This window comes from Lolium rigidum, chromosome 4 (assembly GCF_022539505.1).
Source record: "Lolium rigidum isolate FL_2022 chromosome 4, APGP_CSIRO_Lrig_0.1, whole genome shotgun sequence".
Lineage (NCBI taxonomy): Eukaryota > Viridiplantae > Streptophyta > Magnoliopsida > Poales > Poaceae > Lolium > Lolium rigidum.
In genome coordinates this window covers 218,698,830-218,723,638 of record NC_061511.1, presented here as the reverse complement: position 1 = coordinate 218,723,638, position 24,809 = coordinate 218,698,830, and the positions used below count along the sequence as shown (strand labels likewise).

General features: G+C 45.0%; 2 protein-coding genes across 2 annotated transcripts; both read right to left on the bottom strand.

The window, feature by feature from the left end:
• Positions 1–6,047: 6,047 nt before the first annotated feature.
• Positions 6,048–9,236, bottom strand: LOC124648274 (pentatricopeptide repeat-containing protein At5g39680-like). The gene is given in 3 exon segments (XM_047188065.1): positions 6,048–6,137; positions 7,105–7,613; positions 7,616–9,236. Coding segments are annotated over 2 exon segments (2,046 nt in total). The 3' UTR covers positions 6,048–6,137; positions 7,105–7,188.
• Positions 9,237–9,609: 373 nt separating this feature from the next.
• Positions 9,610–12,108, bottom strand: LOC124649486. The gene is made up of 4 exons (XM_047189109.1): positions 12,006–12,108; positions 11,194–11,551; positions 10,650–10,777; positions 9,610–10,217 (listed from the first exon to the last, which is right to left on the bottom strand). The coding sequence occupies exons 1-4, from the start codon at positions 12,069–12,071 to the stop codon at positions 9,783–9,785; spliced, it is 987 nt and encodes a 328-aa protein (XP_047045065.1). The 5' UTR covers positions 12,072–12,108; the 3' UTR covers positions 9,610–9,782.
• Positions 12,109–24,809: the final 12,701 nt, after the last annotated feature.

The window sequence follows — 24,809 nt, the reverse complement described above, 5'->3', positions numbered from 1 at the left end:
TCTTTTTTTTTGGCTAGCAATTACGGACCACTGTACTTGTGTTCCATGTGATTTCCTTAGCTAGCTATGATCTGCCAATTATTTTTTGCTAAACAGATCAGATTATGCTCGTGAGAATTAGGGATGTCTGAGCTAATTCATGTTCTGTGTATTGTCATATGAACCTCTCTATCTGTTACACAGATAATTATTTCCAGCTGGCAGAAGATTTTTGGTGCTTTCAGTGTGCATTCTGATTGATTTGCATAGGTATGCATAGCCAACATTTGTGGCAGCTGTTTATGGTTTATATTGTTCTTCGGTTGTGAAATCATATCTTGATATGGAAGCTAATTTGATTATTTCACCAGGCGCTAAGAACATCGTAATTATGACGTGTAGCATCTTTGACCAGTTGGTTTTAAATGCTAGCCCCCTACCATTTGTGCTCTGTGGTCTTCTGTAAACAAGGATGAGTAGTTGCTGTTCCAGAGAATAGAAAATTAACATTCTAGGGTTTGCATGTTGTCTCATATGCTATGACATCTCAAGTCTTGCATCAATGGTCCTGTGAGTTTAATTAGGACAAGAATCCTGGAATTGGAAGTATTCCAAAGGGGGCTTGGTCCTTTTGTCAGCATGGTATTTTGTAGATCGAATTTGCTCTTATGCTATGAATTGTGGTTATTGTTTGTTCGTTGAAGATGCCGGACACCGCGCAAAGCGGGAGCTTCGTGGAGGCACACATTATTGTCGTGGTCAAGATGTAGTTGCTAAATTTAGAGTCAGACATAGCATGCAATTTCTTTGCTCGATTTTTCATTTTTTGAGTCAGCTAATTTGTATAGGAACTGAATGCATTGGCAATCTGGGTTGAGCCTTGCACATGAACCTGACAAGTGCAGGGAGATCAACAGAGTAGTCAAATTATGAACAAAAATTATGGGAAATTGTTGAGGATCCATATTCGTATCACTATACTAGTCCATATCTTGTTGTAAGATTAAGGAACCATGTCAATCAGTGGTACTTCTATTCGGATACAACAAATCTGTATTCAATAGGGCAGTCGTATGCTTATTTTGTCTACATGTTTGCATGGATTTCAGTGCCTGCAGAATAGTTTGTGCTTATTCCCTATCCTGATTCACTCTATTTTGTAAATCAAAAAGGCCTGGTTCTTATGTGTTTTGATGTATTTTTGAGCTCAAGATTCCCTGCGCAGAGATTTACTTGCATGTCATGTGGGCGCATAGATGCCACCTTTTATTGTTGTAGTCTATCTCTATTTTGTGTTATTTTAAAATATCTCTACCTTATTATCTCCACTGTATTTTTGGCATGCAACATTAGCTACACAGGTGTTAGACTGTTAGTTAACTTCGCTGCACCAGTAGGAATGAAGGAAAAGCACATTTAATTTTCTGCACAAGTGGTGTTTTACAGACATTGCTAAGCGACTAAAGCTTGGAACATTTCATATGCTTATTGATGAAATACATGAAAGATCCATCTATTAAAGTATCTTTCAACATTACATTGTTTCTTTACCCCTGCTAACATTTTATTCTTATTATGCTATACATGACAACAAGTTTGTTATTTTCCCTTTGGTCAGCAAGATTTCTTATGGATCATTATAGAGAACCTATTTTCATGGTGCCAGGATTATTGGTTGATACCGATGAATCCCATCCCAGACACGTAGTTGTTCTCAAGTTATTCCACTCACATAGTTGCTAGTGACGCGTTCCAGATTTTCTAACAACCATTTTTATTTGGTTTTGAACAGAATGTTGCTGCAACAGTAAACTTTCTCTGCTGTTTTGTGTTTGAATCCAATTCTTTTTTTTTTCCGAACCTTGCATTTGAATCCAATTGTTTCACTGAAAAGTTTGTGGGAGATGGAATACTCAAATATGCATATTCTTTGCTTGATGCCATGGTCGCTGTATATTCGTAAATATAGAAGACGTATCTATGTGTTACTCTATATTGGTATGTTTCTTCTATTTGCAAAAATAGCTTTCTGCTTTATGCTACCCATGGTGCTATTCTCTCTTATTTTAGAAGTACGTTCTCTTTCTTTGTTTAATTTTATGCTTGCACCCTAACATCTCATCTCATTCAAAATCCTTTATTTTGCTTTGTGATGGGTCTAATAGCATTTCTAGATTTAAGGAGAAACATTAATGTTTACTCATGTTGCCGTACTTGATGTTCAAATTGCCATTTTTTTAATGTGCCCAAAGGGTGTTACCAATTTACTTATCTAATGAAGTAAACATCGGTGTCCATTAGTGAGGTGAGATGTGAGAAGAAGCCTAGACCAAAGAGTTGTAATTGTGGTGCAGTGGTTACTTGTTATTAGGTGGCCAAGAACAAAATTCAGGAACTCTACTCCCCTGTTATTTTGTACTTGTTTACCGATGGATTTTGATATGGGCTAGTGCAGCCTCCTCATTGCTGGTCACTGGTAGTTCTGATCCTGAAGGAGATTACATTGGTCACTGGTAGTTCTGATCCTGAAGGAGATTACACTGGGAGCCTCAAGAAAGAATCTGACTTGTCTATTTGCGAACTACTGATCATAAGTTGCTCCGGAAGTCGTTATTAATGTGTTTCTCTGGCATGCAAATGGAAAGACGATGTTTGAATTTTGCTTTCAGTGTTTAAAGATGTGTGCGGTCCTGTTGGCTCTTGTCGCATGCTTAGCCCTCATTCAGTGTATAAGTTAGTCGGTGCCACGTTGATGCTCGCGAGTTGCGACTACCTACCATTCTGATGCAGTCGTTGTATTTTGGTTGGTGGTTAGGGACAAAGTATATGTATGTATCTTTGTTTCAAATGATATGATTCCATTGGCTAGCTGCTACTCCATCTGTTCATGTTTAATCGACGCCACATATGTACGTACATAAGCTAATTCCTGTGCACCACTCTCATCAATTTATTCCGAACGGAGGGAGTATCTGACTACGATGTTGCTGCATTGTATTGTGTTTGGTGAACACGTGAGACTTCATGATGGTGAGAACTGAGACTAGATGTCCCAGTTGTTCAAACTGGTACATTCGGGAGGAGAAAAACAAGGTGAACCCTCCTACAGCTAGGGTTTCCAACCCCTCCGCCAGCGTCACCACTGGTATGCCCCGTATATGGTGGCCTTTGAGGTCTTGGAGGCATGGTGGACCACAGTCTCTCGCAATGGAAACATTGTTCCAAGTAAAAAAAAATCAAAAAAAAAAAACTCAATAGGCATGGAAAAGCCACGTGTTTGCATAGAAACTCATCTAAACTTCACTCACCAGCTGTTCAATAAGGCAGCATAATTGATCTATAAAAGGCAGCACTGAGTTTGTTGAATCACGAAAAAGCAACTAACATTGATCTAGTCCAGATCAGCTCCTAGAAGCATAACCAAAGCACCCTCTTAAGTAAGAACTTAAGCTCCAGATGAAGCCCACGCTAGATTAAAATCCACAGTTTAAGGTCGACATTTACTAATGCCAGCCAAATAAAGCGCACAAGCAGATGTCATTTGCGTCTTCCTGTTTAAAGGAGGAACCAGGAACCCACCTAATCTTCGCTCGCTAACTACAGCACTCCTTGGCACACAGGTGGAGATGATCAGCCTATTCTGGTTCCATCAGTTGCAGGTGCAGGTGGTGATCTCCATCATTCAGAATCAACACATCACCCTGTTCACATTTCAAGGCAACCATGTAAGCTAAAAGCATGTAGCAACGAAAAACTCAAATACCATGCATACATTCTAGGAACAATCTTGTATATGTAAGAATCAGAGACAACCAGCAAGCAAGCATTAGCAAATTTGAGTCTCATATCTTAATATTACAACTAACTAAATCAGGCATACGTCTTAACATATGAGCTCGATGATCTGAGGATTATTTAAAAACAAACTGAGGATTTAGGCATGCATGGATATTAAATGATCAACCACGCAAAGATAATCAATTCCTATCAAGGGAAATACCAGATCAGAGAACAGTACTGACAGTAGCAAATTATAAAACTCACCAGCAGCACAGTGATATACACACAGACGATCAGCATACCACTAGCAATTAAATCGAACCCCTCCTATATCACATAGAAGTAACCAAAGCAGTACTCATCTGTGTTACAAACTTACAACCAAATCCTAGAAAGTATACCATCACTAGCAATCAGGATATCATCGGCTCTCGGTGGCCGGAGCACAGAACAACCATGGCTCCATATCCATGGTATCACAGAGCACCTAGAGGACAGAAGAGGAGAAGCAGAAACTCACCTAAACCAGGGATGCAGAGGAAGGCCACCGCTCGCGGCTGTTGCACGGCAGTGAGGACAGAGGTGAAAGGATGAAGTAGTCGAAGCCAATGGCAGGGCCTATAACTGCACATGAGTCCACAGCCAACGCAGCAGCAACACCGAGACTTGTCTTAAGGAAGGACACAAATTTAACTTTGAGCAAAAAAATCAATAAGATGTTGAAATAAATAAAAAAATATGGTCACGTAAAAGTGGTAGTGTAGTTTCTTGCTTTCATAATACTATCCAATTTGCTTCTGCATCAACCAAATATACACTTTTGGATGATTGATCATTTGTGATATCTTACTCAATATAATATATGGTGGACATGTCGTTTTTGCACCCAGGTGCATATGTTCCTGATTTTTTAAATGCATTTTAACCTATTTCAAAATGTTAAAAAAAATCCGGTAAAATATGTCGCGAGTACATCTTCATGTTCTATGTCCTCCTAAAGTCGTTTCACGAAAAACTGATATCTTTGGTGTCATATGTAAAAAGACAAAAATTAGTGCTAAGAAAAGGCTTTTCGTAAGACATTTCTTTATCTTTTTTACACAGGACACAAATTAAGTCGATTACTCACAAAACTTGGCGTGTGCACATAGAATGTCGATATATGTTCGCCAATTTTTTTGTTCAGATTTTTTTTTGGGCATGTTAAAATAATTTTTACGGTGGCAGGAGCATATGCACATGGGTTCAAATGTGCATTTCTGATATATGGTTTCATATCCCTGCAAAAAAAAAATGTTTCATACATGTGGATACATAACTCGCAACATCCCTATGCATAAAAAACCACCACTATCAAGAATATGATATCAAGCACATACTAAGCACAATCTGGCAAGTTAAAAGACCAAGAGTTTAACCTTGCTAAGGATCAGCTCAAGGTAATCAGAGGCGGAGTCTGCTCTGTACACTGGTAGTGTCCTGCACTAATCAAGCAGCATAGGTCAGAGGAAACACCACTTGTTTTGCTCACTTTGTTGTTACTGAACTTTTGTAACTGTACTGAGACAATATGCAAACATATGCAGCGTTCACACATATCAATTGGCAATTCAGCTCCAGCAAGAACATAAGAGTCAAGCTAAAACCAACAAAGCATAACCGGGTGTAACCTGACAGACTTAACTTTACTGAAGTGAACTTTGAACTTTTTTCACGAACCTAAGGTTTCTACTAAGATGAAATCAAGTCAGGAAACTACTATTAACCACTTCAATTTAGTTACCCAATCAAGTGAAGATAAAGACAGTTTGCTAACACAAAAAATTCCATGATAAAACAGCTTGCTTCTGATTTATACTTCGACTGAATTGGTTGCCTTATGTTAAATTAGTTGTAATATTTACCACAGAATATACATTCACACCTTTCAGTGTTAGTTTTCTGAACACCAGACTTGTCTTGATGTGACAAATACGACCTATGTTAAGTTCAAAGGAGGATGGAGATAGACGAAACTAGATTCCCTGCCTCGGATCAGCAGCGCTGCTCCCTTCGCCCAGCTCCAGCTGCCCCAAAATCTGGAAGACGCCCTCTCCTTGATCCGGACGGCGGCATGTGCTCGAAAACCTGAGCTTGATGAGCTCCCTGCACAACGCATTTTGCGTCAACACAGCAATAGATGTAATTGCTAGCTGTCAGTCGCGAGCAGAGCCAGATCAGAGTACCTAACAGTCCGGGAGCCGACCTTCCTGGTGGGGCTGGCATCCAAGACAAGGTCTTGCTCTTTCACCAGTGCGGCCTCCAGCGTCTTCGTGGCAGCTGCCAGGTAGACCTGAGCGGCAGGGAAGGAGAGAGCAGAGGAGTAGCGAGCAAGTGACCTGAGATGTAAATCTCTTGTCAAGATGAACACCATTCAGTTAACATAACCATGCTCAGCAGCAGCAAAATAACTCAAAAGAGATTACGCGCGCAAAATAAATCAAGATCTGAATATTTGATGCAGCATAAAATATAGTAATCTGGAGGATTGCTGAACATCAGCATGCTAGGATCAATCTGACAAAAAAATAGATTACGCGCAACACTTTACTTTGTTCCCATGAAAGTGCAACAATGCATTCAGATCAACACAATCTACATTTCTAGCACAGAAGCAACATAGCAAGCTTTCAAAAAGTAAGACATTACTGCAGCGAAGCAGTCAGCATGCATACAAATCAAGATAAGAACACTATAAACATCATGCTTGCTGGAAAACCTTCACGGATAAAAGGCCAGTTTCTGCTGAAAAACTACATGTAGAAGCAACAAACTGCGCACAAAATGTATACATGAGCAGTCATCCTTGTGATTGCTTACTTGAACGTAGACGATAACTTCTGATAATAGGGAAACAGACCTCACCTGTAGTGGATCATGCAACAAAAGAGTTGCTGCCCCCAAGTTTTGAGATCACAGATCCAAATTGCAAGCATATTTTGCAGCCAAGTTAAGGAAGAACATAATTTGCAAAAACAAATTGACCTCTTGAACAGCTCTATGAATTCTTTGGAATATAAATCTAGCCAGACACATCTATTGACGAACTTCATCATTCAATTAACATTAAGTGTGGAAAAAAATGTTACTTCTGAACTATTTTGGTATATGTTTGTAAACTAAATGTTATATACAGTATGTCTGATCTATTACTTGATCAAAGATAGTGAACAGAGACACTGTTGCTGCGGTAGCACTCACATATTTACAGGTGAATTCCTCATAAGCTCTATTTGGTCAGGCAAAAGGAGTTTTTCAGTTATGAAAATCCTTCATACATCTACAAATTATAGTAAGACGACATACCCATGTTGATGTCCATAGCATCACGTGTGATCTGGAGCCGATTCAAGTAGCTTTGTTACCAGCTTTTGATAACCAAGATATGGATCACCAATAGTCATCACATGAGCATACTCCATCTTCTATACAATGAAAGCGAACGGTATCCCTTACAACTATTCTTCTTGCTGTCACAAGTGATATGAGTTTGATAGCAACATGGCAATCATCACATATCCTAAGATTTTTCATTATACGGATAGTTGCTCCTTCGGGACTGTGAATAAGGCCAAATGCAAGAGCCATTTTCTCGCTGTGATACATAAGGTGCTCCTCCTTTTGCTCATCCTCAATATCATGTAGGACAACCCCAAAATTTGGAACATATCCAATCACTTTAATCTGATCTATCAAGTCTTTGAGTTTTCTGGTGATCTGGTTTATCCATTGGTGATTCTTGTCCTCTGATGTGAAAACATGGACCTCACTTCCTACTTGAATCCAACTAACACCAGGCTCTTTTCTAACACCCTCTCTCTCATCAGCTTCCGCACCTTGACAACACCATCCCATCGGTTTGCTTTTGCATACATGTTAGAAAGCAAAACATAGGTTCCTACATCACTGGGCTTCAACTGAAGGATCTGCTCTGCTACTCGATGACCAAGACCATAGTTTTTATATACCTGGCAAGAACCTAAAAGTGATCTCCATGCAACAACGTCTGCCCCGATATAATTACTCAATATGAATTGTTCCGCCTCATCTAGTCGTCCAGCTCTGCACAGCAAACCAACCATACAAGTGTAGTGCTCTTTTCCAGGTCTTATTCCCATTTCCTTCATCATAGTATTCAAGTAGTACAATCCTTCATCTACAAGACCCAACTGAGCACAAGCTGACAGCACCCCAACAAAGGTGACATAAGATGGGGATTCTTCAGCAACCAACATATAATGAAATACACACATGGCTTCTCTAGCAAGACCATGATGAGCATAGCCTATTATGATGGAATTCCAAGAGACCACGTCACGGCATGGCATAGAAAGGAAGACTCTCCATGCATCCTGGATGCTGCCACTTTTGGAGTACATGTTAATGAGGGCATTACAGACAGATAGAGCACCCCAATGCCCAGTTTTCATAGCAGAGGCACCAAGTGCATTGCCATTTTTCAAGGCTGCAAGACCAGCACAACTGTTGAGAGCCACAGCATAAGTGAACTCATTTGGCCGGACTCCTTCCATTTCCAAGTCTAAGAACAACTGCAGCGCCTCTTCAAACAGCTCGTTTTGGGTATAAGCAGTCATAACAGCTGTCCAAGAAACAACATTCTTTTCCGGCAAAACCTCGAACGCAGAATGAGCATCACAGGCACAGTCACATTTCCCATACATATCAACCAGCGCGCTGCCAACATACACATTCAGCTCGAGCCTCCTCTTCAACGCTTGGGCATGCGCTTGACGACCAAGCAGCAACTCCTTGGTGCTAGCACAATGCCCAAGAACTGCGACATACGACACATGATCCCACTGCTCAACTTCTCGAACCATGCTTCTCACAATACTGACCGAAGCATCAAACTTCCCCTTATCAAGAAACCCATTTATCATCGAGTTGAACACGAACGCGTTGAAACCGGATACACTCTCGAACACCTTAACTGCATCCTCCACATGCGCGCACTGGCAGTACATATGCAGAACCGCATTGCAGACGTAGGGGTGGTCCGACAGCCCAGACTTGATAGCATGTCCGTGACACTGCCTCCCCATGTCATAGCTCCGGACATGGGCCGTCGCGGACACGGCGGTCGACAGAACGTACTCGTTCAGGCTGAAGTCGGCCGCCCTGAGCAGAGCGAGAGCATCCCCGTGGCGCCCATAGGAAGCGTAGCCGGACATGAGGAGGTTCCCGGAGGCCGGGTTCCGGAAGGGCATTGCGTCGAACACCTGGTGCGCAAGGCCGAGGCGGCCGCACTTGACATAGAAGGAAATGAGGTGGTTATGCAGGATGACGTCGAAATGGGTGGATCTAACCATCCGCGCGTGGATTGCCATGCCTGCGGAAACCTTGCCGGCGGCCTCCGCTGTGCGGAGCACGGCGACGGCAGCGTGCCGCAGGAGAGCGGCGCCGCCGGGGCTAGTCATGGGGAATGGAGCGAAGTCTAACGAGTAGAAAATGACAAAATACTGCGAACACGCCTGGACTTATATATTTTGTGGACAGGGAGGGGTCGGCCCATCTAAGGTACATGGGGCCCAAGACCACTTTTAACTGGACGGACCATAAAAGGCCAACTTCGACAGATGCAGATACAGTCCATCGCTATAATAATAAAAAGGGAAACATAGATGGTCTAACAAAACATCATATAGCGCATTTCATTTATATTTTTGCACATCTTTATATTCTTTTGTACTTCTAAACCCCCTGAAAACTTGTTTTTCCAACAAGTCCAAAACTGTGCTACAGAACATTGCATTCATCCATTAACAACTTATACAGCACAGTAGCACGTACTAAAAAGAACAACTTATACTAGCACAGTATCATTCATATTTCTAGCGGTATCAGTGTGTTACACTCTCTCGTAGTCTACCAAGCACAAAATTCCCTCTTCCAAAAAAAGAAAACAATGTAAGCATTGCTACTATCTAATCAATGATCCACTGATCTAATTATCCATTTGGCAGCTAATCTTTCCAGCCATCCTTGGTCGATTTCCTTGAAGCCAGACCTTTCGATGATAAGTTAGGCATCGAGTTTGACGGTGTCGATGGCGCTTCCTCGTCGTCCCAATCATCTCCCCAATTGTCATCCCACTTGTCAGCCTGATCAGCTTCTTTCTTCCCTCCGATGGAAACTGGCAGCTCTGGTGCGTCGAGCTTCTGGTATGCTGGTGCACCATCTGACTTACTCGACTTCCGGAGTTTGACGCATAATCCCACCAGTCCAAGGAGAACAAATGCAGGCACCAGCATGTAGGTTGAAGTTAGTCTCATTGGTATTACCCGGCCCCTGTTTCTTGTGACTGCGGTGTCAAGATTGATTCTACAGGTTTCTTCTGCGACTTTGAGAACTATCGCCATGTCATTCATGGTGTCACTGACAGAAACACTCACCTGTGTCTGATTTCATTTAAAGAATAACATAAGATCAGTACAAACTCAGGACACTGAACAGAATGCCAAATGTCTAGTTCTAAAGTTGATATATGAGTAAAGATAGCAGTGTTAACATAAAAAAGTAGAGCTATGCATGTGTATGTAAATCGAGATACACATACTATACTGCAATTAATGTGTGATATAAAACTCATTATCAAATTTTGTAACAACAGACAAATAAATCAAAATGTGCAGCCATGGTCGTGGGACAGTGCAATAAGACACTCATAAGCTTGTTGGACAAACTTCCACGGCTAAAAGGAAGAGAAAATGCATTATATTCTAAAATACTCCGTTTAAAAGAAAAATACTGTGACAGTCCACATGGAAAAAATTTAAGCCTTAAAAACCATCAACATATTCGAAGATAAATCATGGTGCACATTGTTATACCTCGTTATGATCGTTCGCTTCAACATGAACTGTAGCTTCAGCTATGGTGACGTAATGTGGAGCCGTTATGCTAACATCAAGCGGGTTTACGCCTTTGTTGTCCATCAAGAGGGATAGAGCTGATGAATCTGGTTTCAAGTTCAACTGTAACAAGTTACTTATATGTAAAATGTGGAAAGGGCTTGAATGAACTAAGATGAGTACATGGCTTTCAGACAGCTCACAATGAAGAAATGTTTGCGATTTCAGAACAAATAATAGCAAAGTGTTCTTGAGGTAAAGTTAAATTCTTAAGTTCTACAGGGACCCAATCTGCCCAACAGTTGTATCTTCCAAGGTGATTTAGGAAGTATAACTGTCAACCTTTGTTTACTGATTCATAATTAATGAAAAAATTAACAGTGTAACCACCATAAGACGAAGGCAGACCTTCAACGGCAGAAACAATTTTTGATCTACAGGTATATATATGGATGGTAGAAGCAACCATATAAAATCAAAGCACTATTCAACAGGAGAGGATAAAGAGATTCTAGAAAATCACCTCCGGAAACTTTCAAGCAGGCGATGAACTTGTGCTTTCCAATGAGACATCTATGGGACGGATCGCACCCGCTGACAAGAGGATCCTGCGAAAAGTCCGTCGAGGATGCTGTTGTTGTTGTATTGTCATCTCTGTCGCTGGGCTTCTGTACTGGATCATCTCCTGCTGCGCTAGTCCCTTCTATGGAAGTATCCGTCTTATTGTTGCCAGCAATGGCGTTGTCGAGTCCCCCCTCCTCGTGCGCTTTGTGCTCTGTGTCAGGATCTGTCTCACCATTCCGCCCTGCTTTGCCAAGACCTGGATCCTCTATAGCGCTACCGTTGTTCCCTCCTCCTGCTGGTAGGATATCAGTGATATCCTGGATTCAAAGGAAGCAAGGTGTCAGAGAAATAAACATCGCTGCTGGTTTCGTGGCTACTGACTTTAACTACTATCTGAAAGTAAGTTTGAAAAAAGGCAAGTGCTTCACTGGATCACGATCACTAGTGCGGTGCTTTAATTGCCTGGAATTAAGTTTGGATGTGCAAGTGCTTGGCGACATTTAATTCAGTGCAAATTTGATCTATAGTACTCGAAATTCTGCGTACTGATGCAGAACTATATCATCAGAGGTAACACAACGTTGGTATCTCACACCCCAAACTTGTAAATCGAGGTCTCCGCGTTCTCTCCTTGACAGAAACGGAGCCTCCACGTGACCAGATCGTGCGCAGTCAGGATAAGCGGCTGCGCCGCACGCGGTCCGGGGGATGCGACGTTCCTCCGAGCGACTCACTAAGAGGTTCAAGTAAGGAGGGAGAGGGAACCCTGACCTCTGCTGCTGCGACGGCGGCGACCGAGAAGGCGAGGAGGAGGAGGAGCGCCGCTACCCGCCGCATCGCCGCGGGATGGTCGCTCCGGCGGCCGAATGGCGCCGGAGTGGGACCGCGCGTCGCCGGGCGGAGATCTGGAGGCAAGGCGGGGCGCTTCGGTGGGGGCGAGGAGACGCACGCGGAGGATCCCCGGGGAGGAGACCCGAGGACAGGAGGGGAACTAGACGGCAACTCGAGGAGGTGAGGGAGTATAATACTCGGAATTAAAGAAACAAGCTTAAACATAAGGAAAAATGAAGGCTGCCGGCACGCAGGCAGCGTTGGCATGTGGCACGCTGATGAAGCTTAGGGCATCTCCAACGCGCCGACCTATCCCATGTCCACGCGTTTGGATGAGTTGAATTGGACAAAATCCTGGCTCAGCGCGTGGATCCATTCCAAAAAGGATGGCCGCGGCATCCGGAACGACCCAAAGCCGATCCAAATCTGGGCTGAGTTTGCGTGGCCGCGGATTCCTATCGCTGGCCGCTCGCGTCCTCCCCTGGCCCGCATGTCTGCCTCCCAAAACACAGCCCCCTCGCACACATCTCCCACCGCTCTGTCGTCACCCCAGGACCGGCGATTTGGGAGCGTTGTCGACGCCGGCCACCATCGGTGAGACGCCGGCAAGCGGTGCGGAAGCATAGGACGTGGCCCGCGCTGCTTTCGCGTCGTCGTAGCGATGTACAGGTTCTGCAGAGCAGTGATCGGTGCGTTCGGAGAACAATATCTTCGGTAAGCTAATGCAGAGGACACAACTCGTCTATTGGCAATCAACGCTTCTAGGGGGTTTCCTGGGATGCTTGGCAGCATAGACTGCATGCACTAAGAGTGGAAGAACTGCCCCTTTGGTTGGCAGGGCGTACAACGGCCATTCTGAGGGGTGCACAGTGATTCTTGAAGCTGTTGCTTCACATGACACATGGATTTGGCACTCATTCTTCGGAATGGCTGGCTTGCACAATGACATTAATGTGTTGCATCGCTCTCCGGTGTTTGATAGGTTAGCGTACGGTCAGTCCCCTGATGTGGATTTCGAGATCAATGGCCACCACTACAACAAGGGGTACCACCTTGCTGATGGTATCTATCCACCTTGGGCTACACTTGTGAAGAAAATCCGGCATCCCAACTCAGAGCAGGAGGCAAGGTTTGCCAAAGAGCAAGAGGCAGCCCGGAAAGATGTCGAGCGGGCGTTTGGCATCCTCCAAGCTCGTTGGGCTATCGTCAGACACCCTGCTAGAGCATGGGGTGTGCAAACTATGTGGGAGGTGATGACCGCTTGTGTAATCATGCATAACATGATTGTTGAGGTAGAGCGAGATGATTCACTGTTTGATAATAAGTGGGATGGCCAGGGAGAGTTGGTTACTCCTCAAGGTGGTCCGGCATCATTCCAAGATATCTTCCATGTGCACCACGAAATTCGGGATCTAGCTGTACACAATCAGCTCCAGGCTGATTTGGTGGAGCACATGTGGCAGCATGTTGGCAACAATGCTGCAAACAACAATGAAGGAAATCCCGAAGAAAACAATGCCTAGAGCATTTGTATCGTTTTTATATTTTTTTATAATACTTTGTCATTGAATACGTGGACAATAAACTTATGTAATAAATCTTGAGTATTTAAACTCATATATATATTTTATGGTTTTTTATGCTTTTATAGTGAATTTAGAGGTAAATAGCAACTTCTATGGCGCCGCGACCCAAAACTGTCACGTTGGACGCAGTGCGCACCCAAACGGACACGCGGACGCGGGGCTCCGTCCGGGTGTCCGCGCGGCTACCCAAACGGTCCAAAACGGACGACCAATGCGTCTGTTTGGGTCTCAGCATTGGAGATGCCCTTAGAGCATCTCCAGTCGCGTCCCCCAAACCATCCCCTAAACAGCGCTGAATTAAGCGTTTGGGGCCGTGTTTTGTTCGTGCCGCGTTTGGGGGATGTCGCTCCCCAACCGCGTCCCCTAAACTCGCCCCCAAAACTTTAAAATTAATTTTTCTAGATAGAAGAAAACTCTTTACTAATATTCAAATCGGTGCAAAATAATCAAATTACATATAAAAACTTCGAAAAACATAATCAAATTACATACAAATTATTTTAAACTACTACTTCTTCTTCTTTGATGATGGCCCCGCCTCATCGTCCTCATCACGGTGGCGCTTCCTACTCGTCACCTCTTCCGAAGAGGCGGTGTTAGTCAACGCGTCAGAGGAACTTGTGTCCTCCTCGTCGTCCCCGGTGCTCGCCGGCTGCGCCTTGGCCTTGGCCTTCGCTTTTGCGTCCGCCTCCGCCAGGCCGCCGCCACCGTCGCCTCCTTAGACCCTTCCTCCTCCGCCTCCTCCTCCACGCCCTGCCATTCCTCCGCGCTGTCCAGTGGCGGCGGGGAATCATCGCCGCTGCTGGGCATCCGGACTCTGTCCCACCAATGGCGCCATCCTACAGGCTTGCCCTTGCTGGAGGTGTCAGATGGAAGGTCAGAGATGTAGCTCATCGTGAGGAGAAGCTTGGATGAATGGCGGCCGGTTGAAGATTCGAAAGCGCCTACGTACGGGTTTTATTGAGCGCGGATGAACGATGACGCAGAAGTCGAAGAGAGCGGCGGTTGCTCTTCTGAGGAGTTCGCGCTCCATTTCGACGGTTGGCGCGTCGGTCGACGCGGTTGCCAATGAGATGGTTCCCCTTCCCGGCAACTGCACCGTTGCTACGTAGGCGGCAATTGAGCGTCCGAGCCGCTGACGTGTCAGGCCCGCGCCTCCTCGCATCTCATTTCGTTGTGTCTGACGTGCCCGGAGCGTCCCCTGTGTAGTGGGGACGGGCTCGGGGCGCCGGACAACAATGGCCTTTGGGGCGCGCAACTGGGTTTTTGTCCGACGCGCCCCAAATCGCTTTGGGGGATGATTTGGGGGACGCGACTGGAGATGCTCTTAGGGCGCCTTTGGTAGACTGCATGTGATTTGACTCGCATCAGGCCACCAATTTTCGGTCCTTTTGGTTGCCTGGTGATATGTCCCAAACGTATCTATAATTTTTGATGCTCCATGTGAAAGTATAGAGATGGTAAACCTAGAGGGGGGGTGAATAGGTTTCTACAAATTTTAATTCTTTCTTTGCAATATTAGGCTTTGCGGAATATAAAGATGAGCCTAATGCAAACTAGGTGAAGCAACCTATATGAGGATACAACTATCTCAAGCACGAAGGCTCTCACAGGCAGTTAAATCACAAGTAAGGAGTTCGGTTAGAGATAACCGATAGCACGCGGAGACGAGGATGTATTCCCGTGTTCCCTTGCTTTGCAACAAGGTACGTCACGTTTGGAGGAGTGGAGGTCCCACGAAGGATTCCCCGCGCCACGAAGGCTCACCCTATTCTCCGGAGCCTATCCCACGAAGGAATAGCTCACTCACTTGTGGTAGACTTTGAGGTAGCCTCCAAACCTTCACAATCTTGCCCGGAGCAAATCCACAGTCCGGATGCTTCCGGACTCCTCTTGCCCACCTAGGGTTTCCAAGGAACCCTAGGAAGCAAGCTTCTCAATGAATACAAGGGGGAATGAGATTTGGCTTGGTAGAACGGTAGATCGGGTCCTCCTCTAGTGATTCCCCGGAGGGATTTGAGTTTGGGTGGAGGAGGAGGGAGATCTGAGGCTTTTGGTGTTTCTAGCAATGGAGTAGGAGAGAGAGAGCTCAAGAACAGTTCATAGTATGTTGCCTAACTGTCTAGAGGTAGGAGAAGGGCTATTTATAGTGTTCTTCAAAATCTGGCCGTTGCCACTTGCCACCTCAGCATTCTTCCCGACAAACCCGGTCAGACCGGACCACAGACCGGACAGCCCGGTCCAGAGGCCGGTCAGACCGGACTGGTGACCGGAGCACCTTTGCGTCGTCCCGGCTCTTCTCCGGTTGGTGCCCGGTTGGTGCCCGGTTCCGACCGGTCGACCGGACGGAGCGCCGGACCCGCCGGTCAGGAGCCCGGTCGACCGGGCCGCGACCGGACCTGCTGGTCCTCCCGTGGAGCCCGGTTTCCGACCGGTCGACCGGCTCGTACGCCGGATCGGCCGGTTGCTGGTCCGGTTGGACCGGGCAGGTGACCGGATTTCTCCCGTAACCCCTTTTTGATTGTTGTTGAAATGGGGGTCACCTTTAGCCTTCTTGTTCCATTGATACACCTTTATACCTCTTTGGCTAATACCTGGGAATCATCTAGTAGTCATGTATTAGTCCAAATACACTAGCACGGTGTCATTGTTACCAAAATAATGGATAAGGGTAAAATACCCTTACAATCTCCCCTTTTTGGTAAACGATGACAAACCGAGCTAGAGTCACAAATAGATATTATGATAAGCTCTAAACCTTGATTCCATATAAGATATTACGAAAGCTCCCCCATAATGTGTGCACTTGGAGAATTTGCGTTTGAATGCAAAGTACACCATTTGTGAAACATGAGAAGCTCCCCCAATATCTTTAGGAAACAAGCATGGTATGGAGATGTGCATAACAAGATATATAAGCATAGCATAATCATTCTAACATAGAGTAGCACACATAATAGTCGTCCATACACATCCATACATAAATAATTGGAAATAGCAAATGGTTCTTGAAAAACTCAAATAAAGCACAAGCCATATAAAATCCAAATAAAGCAACTCCCATGGCTTGTGGCGATCAAGGACCCCGTGGTCTAGACTCTACTCTCTTCTCCCCTTTGGCATCGGAACACCAAAAAGGCGAAGAAAAGAGGAGAGATGCTATCGCACCCATCAGTAGTGCCCAAACCCAAGCGAGGAGGAGCTCTCGCGTGCATCATCATCACCGGCATCATCATCACCCGCGTCATCATCACCCGCGTCATCATCACCCTCATCATCATCAGCATAGTCAGCAGGAGGAGCACGAGCAGGCCTAGGGAGAGCACCATGAGCGTACACAGAGAAGTCGAAGTTCTGGAGCATCTCATCGGTAAGAAGAGGCATCTCCCACTGAGGTGCTATCACCGGCTCCATCTCAGGGCCAGGAGGAGGAACAGGGTGGTTCCTTGAGGCCATGAATTCATTCTGGCGCCTCCGTGTCTCTTGGGTCATAGTATGGGTTTGATGTGCAACATCATGGGTTCTCTTGCACATTTGGAACAGGCATGTGAAGAAACGAGCAGCCCCATGCCGAGAGCGCCGAGAGTGACTGGAGCTAGCATCATGATCATGGTGTGCCTTGGAGCGGCGCTCAGTGGTGGGCATCATGGAGGGAACGTCTAAACGAGTGGCCTCCTGAATGGGGAACCGGAATGGCTCCATGATGACTTGCTCACCAGCAACGTTCCGAGGAGCGGGAACAATGAAGTTGATGAGCCGCTGAACATATTGGGCGTAGTTGGGAGTCATGCGGTCCATAATTGCTCTCTTCGGCTCACGTAGATAAGGTCACAGCCATCAATCTTCCTCACCCCGTCAGGATGACAATAGTACATCAAGTTGAGGTGATAGTTCCGGACTTCACTGTGGTCTCCAGACTTGCTGATGAGGTTCTCCCTGAACAGCTTGGCAAGCACCAAATAGGAGTAGTACATCCCAGAGATAGTGGGAGGTCCAGGCGTAGGGTTAGCAGGATAGCAGAAAGAGATGTCACCCTTAGTACACCTGGACCGTGAGTGAATCTTGTACCCTGGATCATTGTCATCACCACAACCCATGGCTGCACGGAACTCAGAGTAGGAGCATGAGAACTCAGACCGGGCTGGTGACCGGCTGGCCCGGCCCAGACGCCGGTCGACCGCTCGGAAACCGGACCATCCGGTCAGGGACCCGGTCCAACCGGGCCAGGGACCGGCCAGCCCAGAATTTTTCTAATTTAGCCTCGTTTTTGCCCCTATGCTTTGTGTAATGTGTGTGAGTGCTCAAATGATGACATGTACATGTAGATAGATAGATGATGATGAGATGAGCATAGACATGGGATTGGAAAACACAAAGTCCTCTAGGCATACCCGTTGGAGAGAAAATCCAAACAAGATGTGAATAGCAACAATGGGCATGATTCGAAGTGTATATCAAGAATCATAAGTCATTTTGGAATGATTTTTGCAATAAGATCATTTGGCCTTATATAGTCAAATCAATTTATAATGAAGGCTCAATGAGGGGCGGGGATTACTCCCCCTATGTGAAAGCGCAAATGTCATGTGACCTCGAAGAGACATGCTTGGGTCCATATAATGACATTGGGTCTATTTATGTTGCACACATAGGTATGCATCATACCAAGACATGGTAAGATGACTATCCCTATATGTGCTATGCCTCTAAGCTAGATAGCTAGATAAATGCAAGAATATAGTGCAAGAAGTTAATCAATCCAAGTTTTTAGGATCAAGAATACCAAGTTCTCCTCTCAAGTTAACAAAGCGGGCTTCATCCAAAGGCTTAGTGAAAATATCCGCCAATTGGTAGGTTGTTCCCACATGAGTGAGATCAATATCCTTATTGGCAACATGATCACGTAGGAAGTGATGGCGAATGTCAATATGTTTGGTGCGACAATGTTGAACCGGGTTGTTGGCGATCTTTATTGCACTTTCATTGTCACAAAGAAGAGGCACCGTACCAAGAGACACACCATAGTCTTTCAAGGTTTGCTTCATCCATAACAATTGAGTGCAACAAGATGCCGCGGATATGTATTCGGCTTCGGCGGTGGATAGGGCGGTGGAGTTTTGTTTCTTGGATGACCAACTCACCAATGACCGGCCAATAAATTGGCAAGCCCCGGAGGTAGACTTCCGATCAACCTTATCACCGGCCCAATCGGAGTCCGAATAGCCAATGAGTTCAAAGGTTGACCCCTTTGGATACCATAGCCCGAGAGTAGGAGTGAGAACAAGGTATCTTAGTATCCGTTTGACCGCCACTAAATGGCTCTCCTTGGGAGCGGATTGAAAACGAGCACACATCCCTACACTTAGCATGATATCCGGCCTAGAGGCACAAAGGTAGAGCAAGGATCCTATCATGGAGCGGTATACCTTTATGTCCACATCCTTCTCACCGTCACATGAACCAAGTTGCCCCTTTACGGGCATGGGTGTCTTCATTGGACTTGCATTGGTCATGTTGAATTTCTTGAGCATGTCCTTCACATATTTTTCTTGAGAGATGAAGGTGCCTTTTGCAAGTTGCCTCACTTGGAAGCCTAGAAAGAACTTCAACTCTCCCATCATAGACATCTCAAATTTCCTAGTCATCAATAGCTCAAAAGCTTTGTTATGATTGGGGTTAGTTCCACCAAAGATAATATCATCAACATATATTTGACATATAAAGAGGCCACCCCTTTAACCCGCTTGGTGAAAAGGGTGGAATCGACCGTACCCATGCAAAACCCATCATGTAGTAAGAAATCCCTAAGGAACTCATACCAAGCACGTGGAGCTTGCTTGAGACCGTAGAGTGCCTTATGGAGTAAATACACGTGGTTGGGTCGGCATGGGTCTTCGAAACCCGGGGTTGAGCCACATATGCGGTTTCTTTTAGGGGACCATTCAAAAATGCACTTTTCACATCCATTTGATATAATTTGAAATTGTGGAAAGATGCAAATGCAAGCAAAAGGCGAATAGCTTCAAGACGGGCTACCGGCGCAAAGGTATCCTCAAAGTCCATACCTTCTATTTGGGCAAACCCTTGCGCCACTAACCTTGCTTTGTTTCGTATAACAATGCCATTCTCATCTTGCTTGTTCTTGAATACCCATTTGGTCCCAATGACATTGATGCGATGATCCTTGGGTCTCTCAACTAGAGACCATACTTCATTACGAGTGAAACACTCCAATTCTTCTTGCATGGCAATTACCCAATCCGGATCAACCAAGGCTTCATGTACCTTGAGTGGTTCAAAACTAGACACAAAAGCATGATGTTGACAATAAGTGATAAGTAATGCATGGTGTCTACGAGTTACCACTCCTCTTGAGATGCTACCAAGGACTTGATCCACTTTCATGTCGCTTGCCCTTGTAGCGGCCTTGATCTTCCGGATGGTTCCTTCATGATCAATGAATTCATCTCTTGCTAGTACTTGATCATGAGGGACCATTTGAGCTTGATCATGAGTTGAGGATGTTTCTTGATCGTCATCATGATCTTGCTCCATGGAATGAGGATCTTCTTCTTGTTCTTCGGATTGTGACTCATCTTGAGTAGAGGATGGTTCTTGAGTTGCACATGATGGTTCGGCTTGAGTTGAGCTAGGCTCCACTTGTGGCGTGCTTGAAACATCTCCTCCATCATCTTGATCATCATTATGAACCTCCATGGGCCGGATGTGTCCAATGCCCATATTCTTGATAGCACTAGATGGATCATCATCATTACCTGCAACACATGGAACAACTTGCTCCACTCGGGAGCCATTATCCTCCAAGAACACCACATCACAAGATACTTCAATGGTCCCTGAGGATCGGTTGTAGTATCTATAGGCGTGAGAGTTCTCCGCATATCCAACAAATATACCCTCTATGGTTCTAGTTTCAAATTTACCGAGCTTCCCTTTGTTGTTCTTAACAAGGCATGTGCATCCAAAGACACGAATATATGTGACATTAGGCTTGTTACCGGTAAGGAGCTCGTATGGGGTTTTGTTGTGGAGGGGACGGAGGAAGAGCCGGTTGGAGTAGTGGACGGCCGTAGAGATGGCTTCTCCCCAAAAGTTGTGGGGTGAGTTGAATTCACTCAACATGGTTCTTGCCATCTCAATGATAGTCCGGTTCTTCCTTTCAACAACACCGTTTTGTTGAGGGGTGTATGGCGCCGAAAACTCATGCTTGATGCCCTCATCATCAACAAACTCTTGCATAGTGTAGTTCTTGAACTCGGTGCCATTGTCGGTCCTAATTGCCTTGATCTCGGATTCATACATACGTTGAGCTTTCTTGGCAAAGGTGATGAACTCTCTATGAGTCTCGTCCTTAGTCTTGAGGAGAAAGACCCAAGAGTATCTTGAGTAATCATCAACAATGACAAGTCCATACTTGCTCCCACCAAGAGTATCATAATGTGATGGCCCAAAGAGATCCAAATGAAGGAGCTCCAAAGGCCTAGATGTGGAAACAATACTCTTGATGGGATGCTTCTTCTTGAGTTGCTTTCCGGCTACACATGTACTACAAACACGATCTTTCTCAAAAGAAACGCCAGTTAGTCCCACAATATGCTCACCCTTTAGGAGTTGTTTAAGATTTCTCATGTTAACATGACCAAGGCGGCGATGCCACAACCAACCTTCGTCATGCTTGGCCGCCATTAGACATGTGGAGAAGGAGGGGCTCTCTTTCGAGAGGTCAACCACGTAAAGGTTGTTCTCCACATATCCAACAAGGACCAATTTGAGATTGTCACTCCTAAAGACTTGCACATAATATTTAGTGAAATATGAATTGTAACCGGCATCGGCAAGATGATATATAGAAAGTAAGTTATAGCCAAGGTGTTCAACAAGCATAACCGTCTCAAGGCACAAGTCCTTAGAGATTGCTACCTTGCCATACCCAAGTACCTTTCCCTTTGAGTTGTCACCAAAGGTAATGCTTGACTTCTTGTTGATATCTTCAATGAATTGATCAAGCACACCTTTTCCTCCGGTCATATGATTGGTGCATCCACTATCAAACACCCATTTTGGACCACCGGAGGAATACCCCTACAAAATCAAGTAGAGGATTTAGGAACCCATCGATTAATGGGTTCCTTTGCAATGGCAACAATATCTTTTGGTACCCAAATTGAGTACCCTCTATAAGCATAGCCATTAGGAGGGCCAACATAGTTAGCATAAACATCACCATAATAGTCAACAAATAATGCATAGTGATCGTTTGGCCCCGTGCGGTCACCACTAGTGGCTTTGCCCCTTGAGGCCTTGCCATTATTAGTGACCTTCTTGTTCTTATCTTGAGCGGGTTTCTCCTTCTTGTAGTTGTTCTTCTTGTGAGACTTGGGAACATATCCAAGTCCATACTTTTGATTGTTTGACCTTTGTTTACTCAAGAGGTCATCCAATCCCATCTTGTTCTTGGCGGTGGTGAACTTTGCAAGTTCCTTTGTTAACCTAACATTTTCCTCAAGAATAGATGCATGCTCACAAGAGGATTCATTAGGATGGTAGTCGAGACCATATTTAGTCACCAAGGATTCAAGATATGCATTGGTCTCAACATGCAAAGAGAGTTCCTCTTGTAAACGAACATGTTCCTCAACAAGCTTAGCATGCTCACTAGTAAAAGATGTAGGGGAACTAGCATGCTTTTCAACAACAATGGGATCCTTCATTGATTCAAGTGCTTTCATGTAGGTTTCTTGAAGTAGGTCATGGTTCTCTCCAAGTTTCTTGAGCTCATCCTTTACAAGCTTGTTAGCTCTTTCAAGGTGGTCAAGATCCCTAGTGAGAGAGGCATGAGCAACTTCAAGTTCCTCTTTTGAGGTATGGAGCACTTGAGTCAAAGATTGAGCCCTATCAATAGTTTCTAGGTCCTTAACTTTATCAAGTTCATAGGTTTCAATTTGTTGCTTAAGGCCTTGAGATATGCACCTTTCGGTTTTTAGCTCTTGTCTTAGGAGATTGAATCTCCGTTCCTTTTCATCCAATTGATATTCTAATTCCTCAATGGACTCATCCTTTTCTTTGAGAGAGTCCATCAAGAAATCAAACTTGACAAGAGCATCACCACGAAGGGTGCATCTAACATTGTAAAGTTCCTTAAGCACACTTAGTTCATCTTGATTTTCATTTTCATCATCAAGAACACTAGATAGGGAAGGTGGAGATTCCATTACCTTGGTTTCCCTTGCCATAAGACAAGAACCAACGATTGTAGAGGAAGAAGAGTCATCGGAGTCATCATCTTGAGTGATTCTTGCCATGAAGGAGGAACCAACATCATTCTCCGTGGAGTAGTCCTTGGAGTAGTCATATGTGAAGAGTGACCCGGGCTTGGAGAAAGCCAAACCGGCCACCCCGGCCTCCTTCTCCTCATCTTCATCTTCATCATCTGGACAAGTACTCGGCTCCAACAAAGGCTCTTCCCTTGTTCTTCTTGAATCGATCGTTGATTGGGTTTGGCTTCAATCTTGGCTTGACCCCTTTGATGAATCTTGGCTTGTCTACCCTTTTCTCATAAGGGCACTCATTTGCAAAGTGGCTATCTTCATCACAATTGTAGCAAGTTCTCTTCTTCTTCTTGTCATTGAGGAGCATTGGAAACTTTGCCTTGTATTTCTTGGCAAAGAAAGCAAAGTCGGTAGCCATATCACTAGTTGAAGTCATCTCTTCTTCTTCTTCAATTTCAAGGTCTTCTTTGCTTTCATGGTCGGCTCTAGCTTTGAGAGCAAGGTTGTGTGACGCTTCATGGTTGTGTGAAGCTTCATCAACACGGTTCATTGCCTTGAGCCTCTTTCCGGCTTTGGCCATGTTTTCATTTGCGGCCACATAGGAGACTAGATCATCGGAGTTGAGATCGGCACTCTTGGTCATGATTTGCAAGTTGAGCCCAAGGTTGGTGTCTTCTTGTTTGACGGCAATCATAGCAATGACCTTGGATTTTATGAAGGCTTCGTTCATCTCGAATCCGTCATTGTACTTCTCAACACCAAGACCCTTGATCCTTACTTTCGCAGCACCAAGCCTAGCATAGGCATCGAATACGGATTCTCCATCTCGAATCATGAACTCGGTAGGCCTCTTGCTTTGCGGCCTCATAGAGAGATGATTGGATCAAATCGGTTCCCTCTTGGAGTACTACGATCCGATCCCACAACTCTTTAGCGGAGACAATGTCATCAACTTGATCTAGAAGCTTGCGGTTGATGCCACTTCTAATCTTGTCACGTGCGGATGCATTGAGTTGACGGTTGTAGAACTCGGTGGAGGACAACCGAGTAGGATCTTGTGGCTCCCGATATCCATGAACAATGAGCTCCCATAGCTCCACACTGCAACTGCGAATATGAGATTCCATAGCAGATTTCCAATGAGGAAAGTGAGTTCCATCGTAATGGGGAACGGTCCCACTATGGTTTATATGAGGCATGGGTGAAGTGTTTTTGGGATAGCTATGGTCAACCTCATGGAAGGATTCTTTAGAAGCCGAAGCCCCACTAAGAGTTCCACCCGCGGTTAGGTTCTTAAGCATGGCGCTCATTTCGTCATTTGGTTTTGTAGCTCATCCTCCTTTTTCTTCTTCTCGGCATCATATGCCAAGAATCTAGATTTCATCTCTTTAACCGAAAGGTTAGAGTCTTCATCTAGACCCTCGAAGAGTTTATCCATCTCACTCTTAAGGCGGTGAAGCCCTTAATAAGAGTCCAGTGCTCGATACCAATTGAAAGTATAGAGATGGTAAACCTAGAGGGGGGTGAATAGGTTTCTACAAATTTTAATTCTTTCTTTGCAATATTAGGCTTCGCGGAATATAAAGATGAGCCTAATGCAAACTAGGTGAAGCAACCTATATGAGGATACAACTATCTCAAGCACGAAGGCTCTCACAAGCAGCTTAAATCACAAGTAAGGAGTTCGGTTAGAGATAACCGATAGCACGCGGAGACGAGGATGTATTCCCGTGTTCCCTTGCTTTGCAACAAGGTACGTCACGTTTGGAGGAGTGGAGGTCCCACGAAGGATTCCCCGCGCCACGAAGGCTCACCCTATTCTCCGGAGCCTATCCCACGAAGGAATAGCTCACTCACTTGTGGTAGAC